Source organism: Drosophila eugracilis, unplaced genomic scaffold, assembly GCF_018153835.1.
Source record: "Drosophila eugracilis isolate 14026-0451.02 unplaced genomic scaffold, ASM1815383v1 contig_2167, whole genome shotgun sequence".
Lineage (NCBI taxonomy): Eukaryota > Metazoa > Arthropoda > Insecta > Diptera > Drosophilidae > Drosophila > Drosophila eugracilis.
The window spans coordinates 1,294,389-1,305,182 of record NW_024573052.1 but is presented as its reverse complement, the minus strand read 5'-3'; the positions used below and the strand labels follow the sequence as shown (position 1 = coordinate 1,305,182).

Here is a 10,794-nt window from a genome sequence, read left to right as displayed (position 1 = left end):
TTCTGCATCTGTCAACACTGTTCCATTTCGGCCATACAAATTTGCCTGCGTTTTGCTTCGTCGTCGAATTCAATATTCAATCCCGTGCCGTGTTTTTGTGTTGTTTTTTCCCATCAGCTAGCTAAAAAACAAATCGATATGGTGAGTGGTGGTGCAGCCTGTTTACTGTTAGACTCAGTTAACTGTTTATTTTGATTTGGAACGCCCTTTTCGGCGTCTTGCCAACCGATACTCAAGTTTCCTTCTTTGTTTTCCTCTTTCTCTCCGTTTCGTTGTAGGCAGCTTACACCGAGGATCAATTGGCTGGTAAGTGTTCCAGATAGTCAGATAATCAAAAACATCGCATATAATAATTGCACATATCACATATACATATATAAATGCGCTGGCACATATCGCGCCCTCTCCCTCCCACTCGGCATTGGAATGCGGGAGTGGAAAGCGATGGCACGGCGGCATATGAGCTTGTGTGTGTGTTACACAGCTTTATAGGCGTCGAAAACGGCATATATGTGCATGAATCATTGATAAAGCAAATACGCTGGAAGGCAGCCATACGAATTCGATCGTGACTCACCCAAAAAACACTAAGAAACAGCAATGCTAAAGGGGGAATTCCAAAAGCCGAAGCTAGGATGCCCTATCGAGGATTATGGGATTGTGTTTGAAATCTCAATTAGCTGCTCTATACCAAGTTTCACATCATTATCATCAAAGTTATGTCGTCTTACCTCAATTTGGTGAGGTACTTCAAATCCTCTAAGAGCTGACACGACACATACGCAGTTAAATGTAATTTTATAGGAAAAACATAACTATCTACAAAGGTCATTTTGCTTTGGTGTCACACTAACAAAATGAAGAGTTTGGGATATAACCTTCTAAATATTTTGATATCCTACAAGATGTGAGATAAGTTACATACATAGACTAGTAAGTAGAACAGAAAAGTGAATATTAATGATCATGTATTACCAAACCAACGTCCTAGCAAAACAACTACAAGCCAGAGTATCAAAGAAAACAACTGTTGAAAGGCGAAAGGAAGTGAGCGATAAGATATAGATAAAGATGTAGATATAGGAGGTGGCTAATGGGATAATCACCCGGTTTTTCGACTCGCCGGCAACGCGTTTCAAATAAAACTGCAATTGCAGTTGTGAAGTGAAACGATAAGACAGCCAACCAGCTGACAAAAAAACAAAGCCAAAACCAGCTCCAAATAAACAAGCCAGCTTCCATTTACAGAATATCACCTTCTCTTAGACCAAATGCAACACGTTTTGAAGTCCGAGTTCGATTCCATAACGAATCAATTCGAATCTTTACGCAACCCAATCCCCCGAGTTAACCTAATCAAAGTCAATGGTCTCTGATAACTCAGTCATGCTGACAGTATGACGTCAGCATTCGACCGCATTCGACCATGTATACATATATATATATATGGATGTACATAAACCATATAGCATATAGTATGTATTTTCCAATTCCGACTTACCTTGTCGCCATAGGTTGCAATCTTTAGCTTTAGCATTCAGCGGTGTCAAATCGCCAGTCGTCGCCGTTTTGTCATCGCCTAAAATGGACAAAAATGTGCTGGATTCGTTTGTTTTTATTGCCATCTTTGGATGTCGTATGCGCATGATAACCAAACTTAACAATCGACATCCGTGCAGGTCATCGAATGCTGAACACTCTAGTTTATTTTCCTTGTATATCTACTACATGCAAGATGTTGTAGGTATAGTAAACCTAATCTTGAAAGAAATAAAGTAATTAAAGATCTTTAAATCATCTTATTCGAACACACTTGGACTGTTCACACAAAACTTCTCGAGCTTAAGATCTTCCTCCTTCATTTGTCTAAATCCGACTGCAATTGCTGGAACCTGGAACCTGGAACCTGGAACCTAATATAGCTTACGATTCCATGTTCTGTGCTCGCTCCCTCGTATTTAAAACAATTCATTTCCTGGGTTCCTATCGGGTTGTTTATGCGAAGTATAAACAGTAGTCTTTAAAGCTCGACTTTAAGAGAGTTACAGCCAATTCCCAGTAGAGAGGTTCTCCCACGAAGTGAGGGTATCACATGGCCAAGGAAGGCGGGTGGCTAGTGGGGGGGTTTTGGCTTCGATCCGATGGGCAACCAAATCGGGCAGACAGAGTTTTAGGCAGTCAGTAGCTGGCAAAACGGTCATCGAAGTGGTTCAAGATGCATTACTATACGGCACATGTGAAGCAAACCTTTACCACACTGGAAGGTGATCCACTGGGATTTCTTGATGGATCATAAATCAATTTTGTCAAAACAATAATCGTTATGTTAAAAGAATATTCTGACATTTACCTATTTCACAGAATTCCAGGAGGCCTTTAACCTGTTCGATAACCGCGGCGATGGCAAGATCCAGCTGAGCCAGGTGGGTGAGTGCCTGAGAGCCCTGGGCCAGAATCCCACCGAGTCGGATGTGAAGAAGTGCACCCACCAGCTGAAGCCCGACGAGCGCATCTCGTTCGAGGTGTTCCTGCCCATTTACCAGGCGATCTCCAAGGCTCGTTCTGGCGATACCGCCGATGATTTCATCGAGGGACTGCGCCATTTCGACAAGGACGCCAGCGGCTACATTTCATCCGCTGAGCTTCGTCACCTGCTGACCACACTGGGTGAGAAGTTGACCGATGAGGAGGTTGAGCAGCTGCTTGCCAATATGGAGGACCAACAGGGCAACATCAACTACGAGGAGTTCGTACGCATGGTGATGAGCGGTTAGACCGCGCCGGGTCCTCCCGATTCCAGCTGTCCAGCACCACGACAATAGAAGCAACACTATCCAAAACACACACAACAGCAACACTAAAACACCTGCCAAGCTAGCTGAGCCGTTCATTCCGCCACAAGTTCCAACTCCGTGATTCCAACTTAGCCATTCTTCTTCCCCGGACAAAACATAAATCCTGTTAAGCAACACCAAGGACAACGACCAAGGATATCGAGATCTATAAAATCAAAATGACAGGGGAATGTGTTAAACATGCAGCTAAAAAAAAAAACTGAAAACTTAGAGATTGGAGCTATTCCCACTTTCAAAACTTATCCATCGATGTAGACATTTAGATTCATGATTAACCATTACTAATCAACGAGTCTGTGAATGTGCGTATTATTCTAAAAGGAAACTGGAAGTTTATCAGTAATTATCACCTAGTACAGGCATTCTTTTGTAACAATCACACTCGATACATATATTATATTTCAATGGAAGAGTCGCGAGAGTATCACGAAAAAGTATTTCGAAATTAGATTTGATATGCGTCGGTGGCGTGTGTCCGAATTTAAATGCGCATTTTTGAAGTTTTACATGTTTATTTTTTTTTAAATAATTTAATATTTGTATTTAATAAATAATAAAAGGAGAAACAATGAATGTGTAGGTCTTTTTACAAAAGAAACGTACTTAAATCTATTAAACCAATTGAAACCTAAGCCGGTGTTTGTTTTCATTCTGGAAATGTGGGAAGGTAACCAAATAAATGGGCGATTAATTTTAATTTGATAGGTATTATAAAGATAGTTAAAATTTTAATTGAAATAAGTTTAAAAATGTATCTTTGAAACACAATACCCCGCCAACTTTATATAGACAATATTTAAAAATACCGCTTATCGATAACACACGTTATGTTTACACATCGGAACCTATCGAATCAGCTGTTCGGTCTTTTGATAAAAAAAAAACGGCTATAAGTCATTTTTTATATATAATATAAGCAATAAATACATTGCTGAAAGTTAAATAAGAATATATTAGTTTTAAAAAGAATTTGTTCTTTTATTTAGTTTATCTAAACAAAATACCAAACTCTTTTTAAATACCAAAAGAGAGTTGCCGAGTATGGCTAGTTATAGTGATTTTGGAATTTAATTAAACAAGCTGCATTTCTTAATTAAATGCCGCCTGTTGAGTGAATATTGATTTATTGGTCTGCTAAACCAAGGAAGGATGCCCCGGAACACGGAGGCGGGCGCCGGAAGTGCAGCAACTGGCGGATCCGGTGGTGTAGGCGGTGCCCCCGAACCCAGTTCCCCGGTTCAGAAGGTTTGGAAGCCGGAATGTGAGTAAATAAGCTACACCTAAGACCCCTGCAGTATCTACAATGACTCCTTTATCTCCCCAAATAGTGTACAAACTCCAGCTGGAGGCACCGGCTCCATGTCCATTGCGCTGCCAGCGAACTCTACCCCTTCCGCCTGCAAAAAGTACGGCAGAGGCTGTGGAGGCAAATAATTTGGCGGGGCGTCTATATGGCACAGAATACCACGGACTCATGGGTCACTTGGAGGCGGAGCAGCTGCTGGCTAACGCACGCGATGGAAGCTACTTTGTCCGCCGGAGCCCCCAATCCGATGGCTACTACACACTGAGTCTGCGGTTCAACAAGCGCCCCAAGCACTTCAAACTACTCTACAAGCCCGGCGTGGGCCACTACCTGAGCGGTCAGGAGAAGCGCTTCGATACGGTCCACGACATGGTCGCCGACGGTATGATTAACTTCCATATGCAGCTCCACGCCAGTCCAATCATCCAGCAGATCAACCAGCAAACTAGAAACTGCTATCAACAGAGTCCCTACATGACCTTAAATGGACGGAAGCTCAGAGCTCTGTCCAATGAGCTGGGCAAGGCCACGGCAGCCAAGGAATCCCTGCCGGCCGAAGAAAAGGAAGAGCAGAAGAAGGAAGAGCCGCCACCACCAGCCTTAGATCCCATGCCGCTGGTTTACGAGAAACCGCATCACTTTAAGGTGGGTAGGCAGGTTAACACCATATTGAATCAGTCTTAATAATCCAATTTCCTTCGTGCCCACAGGTGCACACATTCAAAGGCCTCAATTGGTGTGAGTTCTGCGCGAACTTCTTGTGGGGATTTACAGCACAGGGCGTCAAGTGCGAGGCCTGCGGCTTTGTGGCGCACAGCAAGTGCTCCGAGCTAGTGCCGCCGAAGTGTGTGCCGGACTTGAAGCGCATACGCGGCGTATTTGGCACCGATTTGACTACCATGGTGCAACTGGAGCCGCTCCACCAAATACCCTTTGTGGTGCGTCGCTGCGTTGAGGAAGTGGAAGCCAGGGGCATGCTGCAGGAGGGTATATACCGGGTGTCCGGGTTCGCAGATGAGATCGAGACCCTTAAGCTGGCCCTAGATCGGGAGGGTGAGAAGACGGACATGTCGGAGACGGCCTACGGAAATGTGAACGTAATTGCTGGGACACTGAAGCTCTACCTACGCCTGCTTCCCGTGCCGCTCATCACGTTCCAGGCGTATCCCAGCTTCATGGCAGCAGGACGTGAGCTTTAACCGGACTTTAAACTTCAGATTTACTTAATCCTCCTGTACAATCTTTTCCAGGTAGTGCCAAACAGACGGAGCAACGGCAGCTCATGGCGGAAGCAGTACGTCGTCTGCCGCCCGCCCATCACAGTTGCCTGCAGTATATGCTGGAGCACTTGAAACGGTAGGTGGTTGTAATAACTATGTCCCGAAGATCCTTAAACTATTCGTTATTTGCCTATAGGGTGGCCTCCCATTATGCCGTGAATAAGATGAACGAGCACAATTTGGCCACCGTGTTTGCGCCCACGCTTATTGCCACGCCCCAGCACATGACGAACCTTACGGAGGAGATATTCATGCTTTCTTCGCTCATTACCCACTGCAAGACTATATTCGCCACATCCTAAACAAGAACAGCCTTAAACCGAGCCCAATGTGTCTCCCAAAGCCAAAACCTTAAGCTCTAATCAGAGGGGCACATCCACCCACGGATCGGACCTCTCTTTCCAAACGGATCTGTAACTTCACACTTGGCCAAGCAAATACACAAGAGCATTACTCGTAACTCGATGATTCCACCAAAAACGTAGCCTAAGATCAAATGTCTGCATCGGTCATTTCAAATCGATGGTTTTATATCTTTTTTATGAACCCAAAAACAAAAAAAAAAAAAAAAACAAAAATCCAGTAGAACACATTGAATGTTGTAGGAGTACGAATTTAACGATTTTTCGAAATATTTTTAGGTGAAGTATTTTATGTCACAATAAAGATATTTATTTTATTTTTACAAGTACCAGCGCAATCGTTAATGCTTCATATAAGACTGATTAACTCTTTGAAGATTTTCATCTTTCTATATTTGTTTCTTTGTTATAACTTTACAAGAACAAGTCGTACGGCTAAAAGGCTTTAGCAGGCTTTAAGCAAATCTGTTAAGAACTAGAGAACAATCTTAACTAACAAACTCATCGAGGTATTACATTCCAAATTTCGACCATTATTGGTTTAGTTATGGACTTAATACTGCAATTTTGGGTGGCAAATCGGGACTCCTGCCAACTTTTGAATTTTTATGTGAAAAATACTGATTATTGTTAGCACACTATCAGGATTACTTTATATAGTGGTAATCCTATAAAAGGTTGCATTTTCATTCAAAATTTAAATTCCAAATCATAGCAATCTTTGATCATAGTAGGCTTTGCTTTCAGCTGTCACCTTTGCTAAGCACTTTCATACTTGGCTTATAGTCATTCGCATTGGGAACTCAACCGAAGCTAGTCGAATATTTTTCTGCTCCTGCCGAATATTTTCTGATTTAAAAAAACGTCGCGAAAGTGTGATCTTCTGCAAAAGTCGTGAAGGTCTACGTGATTCCAAAAGTCTATCGAAGGTCTATTAGATTCGAAAAGTCGCGTAAGTCTGAAGTCTTATATAATGGAAACCCCATAGAACTTTAGGAACCGTCAGTCATAGTAACCGTTTTTTCTTCTGAAGTTTCAGGCTCTGGACTTAGTAATTTTCCTGTGGAAATCATCTGAATAAGTCGATTGATTTTTGTGCCCTTCTCGAAACGTCATTAAAAAAAGAAATCATGCCCGGAACAATCTGCAAGGAAGCTAAAAACGCTCGCGACGTGCTTGGATTGTCCAAAACTTCGAAACATTCGGGACGTACTGAAGCAGAGATCATCGAGGACAAACTAAAGGACATCAAGTCTCACAAGGAACAATATAACGAGATGCCTGCCAGCCTGGACGATTATTTGACTCCAGTGAATCTGAAAACCATGAATAAGAAATCTAAATCCAATGAGGGGTAAGTCTAGGAACTATTCTATTCTAGAATGATATCAAATATATATATTGATATATATCAATTATATATAGTAAACCAAAGATTGGGAACGATGATGACAAGCCTTCTACAAGCTCTACTGCTATTATTATAAACTCCATGGCAAGCTTGATCGCAATGGAAACTGATGGTGCTGAGACACAGCAGGTCCCTGAAGTATGCAAGATAGTCCCTGACGAGGAGGCACTTGTCGTGAACGAGGATACCGTGGACGAGGGACTTGTCTTGAACGAAGATGCCGTGGCCATTGAAATTAATAATGCCTCAGGCTTGGTGGCCAAAAAGACCGAAGACTCTTTGTAGGAGAATTCAGTGGCAATTGAAATAAATGCCTCGGACTTAGTGGCCAAGACAGACTCTTTGGCTAATCTTCACATGCCAAATCTTGATGACTAATTCAAGATTTATAAAATATGTAAAACCTATTAATAAACACATTTTAAATAAAGAAATATATGTAATCTAATTTCTAATTTCGCATTTTTAAAATGGCAACTCTTTATAGGGTTACATCTTTTAAATTAAATCTAAATTAGTAGGCTTTGCCTTTAGCTGTCATCTTTGCTAAGCATTTTCAACTTGCCTTAAAGCCATTCGCATTGGGAACTCAACCGAAGCCAGTCGAATATTTTCTACTCCTGCAGAATATTTTCTGATTTAAAAAAAACGTCGCGAAAGTGTAAACTTCTGCAAAAGTCGTGAAGGTCTAAGTGATTCCAAAAGTCGCGAAGGTCTATAAGATTTGAAAATTCGCGTAAGTCTGAAGTCTAGAGTCGAAGGGTTTCACAAATCTAAGGAGCCTTTGATCTGGTCCTAGTAGGCTTTGTAAAATTTAAAATAAATTCCAAATCATAGCAGCCTTTGCTTTTAGCTGTCACATTTGCTAATCAGTTTCATACTTGGCTTTTAGTCATTCTCATTGGGAACTCAACCGAAGCAAGTCGACTTTTTTTGTGCTCCTCCTGAATATTTTCCGATTCTAAAAAAACGTCGCGAAAGTAAAGTTCTACAAAAATAGCGAAAATCTATAAGATTTAAAAAAGGTTTATAAGATTCGAAAACGGAAAGCCAAATCTCTTTATAGGGTTTCGCTTTGATTTCGCGTTTTTAATAAGAAGGTTTATAAAGTGGAAACCCTATAGAGTTGCATCGAACTTTAGTAACTCTTTTTTTTAACCTGTCACTTTTCTTCAGAAGTTTCAGGCTCTGGACATAATCATTCTCCTGTGGATATTATCCGAATAAGTCGATTGATTTTTGTGCCCTTCTCGAAACGTCAATAAAAAAAGAAATCATGCCCGGAACAAACTGCAAGGAAGCTGAAAACGTTCGCGACGTGCTTGGATTGTCCAAAACTTCGAAACATTCGGGACGTACTGAAGCAGAGATCGTCGAGGACAAACTAAAGGACATCAAGTCTCACAAGGAACAATATAACGAGATGGCTGGCGACCTGGCCAATCTTGTGACTCCGGTGAATGTGAAAACCATGACTAAAAACCCTAAAACCAATGAGGTGTAAGTCTAGAAACTATTCTATTCTCGAATAATATCAAAGAAACTATATATTTGTCAACTATATAGGAAGCCACAGATGGAGGAGAAGGTTGATGAGGAGAAGCCTTCTACAAGCTCTGCTGCTAATATGAACTCCATGGGAACCATGATCGCAATGCAAACTGATGTTGCCGAGCCGCAGCAGTGGGCTGAGGTTGGCAAAATGTTCCCTGATGAGGGGGGACTTTTCGTGAACGAGGATACCACCGTCGACGAGGGCCTTGTCTTGAGCGATGATCTTGCGGAAATTGAAATACAATTGATGGCCAGGAAGATCGAAGAATCTTTGTCGGAGGCATCCGAAGCCAAAGTACCTAGGGAGGATGATATTGGAGAGGAAGGAATTTCGGTTGAGCCGGAAAATGCTGATCCTAACACTGAGCAGCCATTGGTGGAGAATGTCGTCAACTTGGCTAATCTACACATGCCTGATCTTAATGATTAACTCTTTGAAGTCTAAGAAAACATGCATAGCTTATTTTAAATAAAGGATTAAATGTATTCTAATAGAAATTATCTTTCTGATTCATTTACTATATGGAAATGGAAGTAAGGGGCTTCCTAATAGTTTTCCATTGCACTTTCGCTGAGTTCCAACTTGCACATAGACAAAGTCGAAAGTTACTGTAATTAAATAAAATCAAATTAGTCAAATGTGAATTGTTTAAAAATCGGGAAACGTAGGATGCCATGATTTCCATGTAGTCCCTTCGGAAAATACTTAACTCTCACATTTCGGCCGACGTAGCCCAAAATTGTTGTATTTTAACTCTATATAGACCCGATCCGATTTGCAATCCCTGACAAGATGAATAAGATAGCGACGCAGAAGGCACATCCTTACAGCGACTTAGAGCACGCCCGGAATGAGGGATTCTTCCACAAGCAATCGGAGCTGATGATGATGCTGCCTGAAATGTCGAAGCTCCGGGATATATTTGATCTATTTGTGGTCGATGGTTATGCAGCAGGATCCGGAATAAGATCAGGGCCAGCAGCATTAGCAATAGCAGGAGCAAAAATAACAGGTAAGTGGAACCAGAATATATGATAACATGGTATTCATACTTCCCAAAGAACTTCGATGCTTGGATCCTGGCGCCAGCATAAGCATGTCCGATGTGCCAGACTGCCTGCGCACCATGGGCCTGTGTCCGAGTGGACAATGGCTGTCGGCTCGTCTGGAGGAGCAGATACGTCGGAGGGAAGCGATGGGACCATTGGGTGCACTGATCTCCCAACGGGCCTCCTTTGAGCTAGTGCTTACACTCTACTGCCAGTGGGCCGACCAGAAAGAAGGGCTCTCTGGCGAGGATGTGCTGAAAGCCCTGCACATTTTCGATCTAAAGGCCACAGGACTGTTGCCATACAGCAAACTGCGCCAAATGTTGACCACCATGGGAGATCGACTGGACGTAAAGGAGGTCTGTAGCTTGCTGCACTATGCCGCGGACATGAGCGGCAACGTTAACTACGAGCACCTGGTCAAGCTAATGTTTGCCAAAGATCCGGACGCAGAGGAGAAGCTAAAGCAGGCCCGGCTTTATTTGCAGGCGGTGGGACGCAATGCCATTGATATGGACATGGCCAAACGGGACGAGTTCATCGACGCCCTCAGGCGTGCGGATCCCGTGAGTTCTGGATTCATCGAACCGGAGCGCCTGCTGGAGCTTTTGAATCGTAGTGATGACCGGTTCACCAGCGAGGAACTGCAGCTCCTCACCCAGGGAATGGAGGACACAAGGTGCGAGCGGGGCATCAACTACCGACGCTTCCTGCAGTTCATCATGAACGAGTAGGGCCCACCTCTACGCGGATTGTCTTCTCCTGAAATATTTTTTTTTTACTAAATTTGTATCTCTAAATTCTTTTTTCTTCCAAAATGTAAGCCAACGAAATAAACTTAATATAGTTAGTCAGTTTTTTAAAGATTCTTAAAAACTTGTGTTTACTGTTATATGGCAATACTTCTTTTGAATGGAAACGGAGCAGTGGCAGCACTGGCTGTTCTATTTATAGCTCCGCAACAGTGCTGCCAGAT

General features: G+C 42.5%; 5 protein-coding genes across 8 annotated transcripts; all 5 read left to right on the top strand.

The window, feature by feature from the left end:
• The first annotated feature begins 6 nt into the window (after nucleotides 1-6).
• On the top strand, nucleotides 7-3,487 carry LOC108103684 (myosin-2 essential light chain). Its single transcript, XM_017209273.2, has 3 exons — nucleotides 7-141; nucleotides 279-306; nucleotides 2,362-3,487. The coding sequence occupies exons 1-3, from the start codon at nucleotides 139-141 to the stop codon at nucleotides 2,772-2,774; spliced, it is 444 nt and encodes a 147-aa protein (XP_017064762.1). The 5' UTR covers nucleotides 7-138; the 3' UTR covers nucleotides 2,775-3,487.
• A 249-nt stretch (nucleotides 3,488-3,736) lies between these two features.
• On the top strand, nucleotides 3,737-6,132 carry LOC108103718 (N-chimaerin). Its single transcript, XM_017209314.2, has 5 exons — nucleotides 3,737-4,116; nucleotides 4,184-4,806; nucleotides 4,872-5,349; nucleotides 5,412-5,517; nucleotides 5,578-6,132. The coding sequence occupies exons 1-5, from the start codon at nucleotides 4,005-4,007 to the stop codon at nucleotides 5,741-5,743; spliced, it is 1,485 nt and encodes a 494-aa protein (XP_017064803.1). The 5' UTR covers nucleotides 3,737-4,004; the 3' UTR covers nucleotides 5,744-6,132.
• Nucleotides 6,133-6,202: 70 nt separating this feature from the next.
• LOC108103720 lies at nucleotides 6,203-7,718 on the top strand. The gene is made up of 3 exons (XM_017209319.1): nucleotides 6,203-6,755; nucleotides 6,837-7,157; nucleotides 7,229-7,718. The coding sequence occupies exons 2-3, from the start codon at nucleotides 6,934-6,936 to the stop codon at nucleotides 7,497-7,499; spliced, it is 495 nt and encodes a 164-aa protein (XP_017064808.1). The 5' UTR covers nucleotides 6,203-6,755; nucleotides 6,837-6,933; the 3' UTR covers nucleotides 7,500-7,718.
• A 75-nt stretch (nucleotides 7,719-7,793) lies between these two features.
• On the top strand, nucleotides 7,794-9,260 carry LOC108103719. Of its 4 annotated transcripts, none has more exons than XM_017209318.1 (3): nucleotides 7,794-7,950; nucleotides 8,394-8,714; nucleotides 8,781-9,260. In XM_017209318.1, exons 2-3 carry the CDS (start codon nucleotides 8,491-8,493, stop codon nucleotides 9,196-9,198), a joined length of 642 nt encoding a protein of 213 aa, XP_017064807.1. In that variant the 5' UTR covers nucleotides 7,794-7,950; nucleotides 8,394-8,490; the 3' UTR covers nucleotides 9,199-9,260. The 4 variants fall into 4 exon arrangements, with proteins under 4 accessions (XP_017064807.1, XP_017064805.1, XP_017064806.1 ...); XM_017209316.1 differs by having other exon boundaries at nucleotides 8,391-8,714; XM_017209317.1 differs by lacking the exon at nucleotides 7,794-7,950 and adding an exon at nucleotides 8,126-8,239.
• A 206-nt stretch (nucleotides 9,261-9,466) lies between these two features.
• LOC108103665 lies at nucleotides 9,467-10,660 on the top strand. The gene is made up of 2 exons (XM_017209224.2): nucleotides 9,467-9,781; nucleotides 9,831-10,660. Exons 1-2 carry the CDS (start codon nucleotides 9,562-9,564, stop codon nucleotides 10,550-10,552), a joined length of 942 nt encoding a protein of 313 aa, XP_017064713.1. The 5' UTR covers nucleotides 9,467-9,561; the 3' UTR covers nucleotides 10,553-10,660.
• Nucleotides 10,661-10,794: the final 134 nt, after the last annotated feature.

Excerpts from the sequence above, each read along its gene's own strand:
- LOC108103684 (XM_017209273.2), top strand. Across the intron at positions 307-2,361 it reads CACCGAGGATCAATTGGCTG|AATTCCAGGAGGCCTTTAAC; the intron begins GTAAGTGTTCCA and ends CCTATTTCACAG.
- LOC108103718 (XM_017209314.2), top strand. The coding sequence starts at position 4,005 with ATGCCCCGGAACACGGAGGCGGGCGCCGGAAGTGCAGCAACTGGCGGA. Across the intron at positions 4,117-4,183 it reads GAAGGTTTGGAAGCCGGAAT|TGTACAAACTCCAGCTGGAG; the intron begins GTGAGTAAATAA and ends CTCCCCAAATAG. Across the intron at positions 5,518-5,577 it reads ATGCTGGAGCACTTGAAACG|GGTGGCCTCCCATTATGCCG; the intron begins GTAGGTGGTTGT and ends ATTTGCCTATAG.
- LOC108103720 (XM_017209319.1), top strand. The coding sequence starts at position 6,934 with ATGCCCGGAACAATCTGCAAGGAAGCTAAAAACGCTCGCGACGTGCTT. Across the intron at positions 7,158-7,228 it reads AAATCTAAATCCAATGAGGG|TAAACCAAAGATTGGGAACG; the intron begins GTAAGTCTAGGA and ends AATTATATATAG.
- LOC108103719 (XM_017209318.1), top strand. The coding sequence starts at position 8,491 with ATGCCCGGAACAAACTGCAAGGAAGCTGAAAACGTTCGCGACGTGCTT. Across the intron at positions 8,715-8,780 it reads AACCCTAAAACCAATGAGGT|GAAGCCACAGATGGAGGAGA; the intron begins GTAAGTCTAGAA and ends TCAACTATATAG.
- LOC108103665 (XM_017209224.2), top strand. The coding sequence starts at position 9,562 with ATGAATAAGATAGCGACGCAGAAGGCACATCCTTACAGCGACTTAGAG. Across the intron at positions 9,782-9,830 it reads AGCAGGAGCAAAAATAACAG|AACTTCGATGCTTGGATCCT; the intron begins GTAAGTGGAACC and ends TACTTCCCAAAG.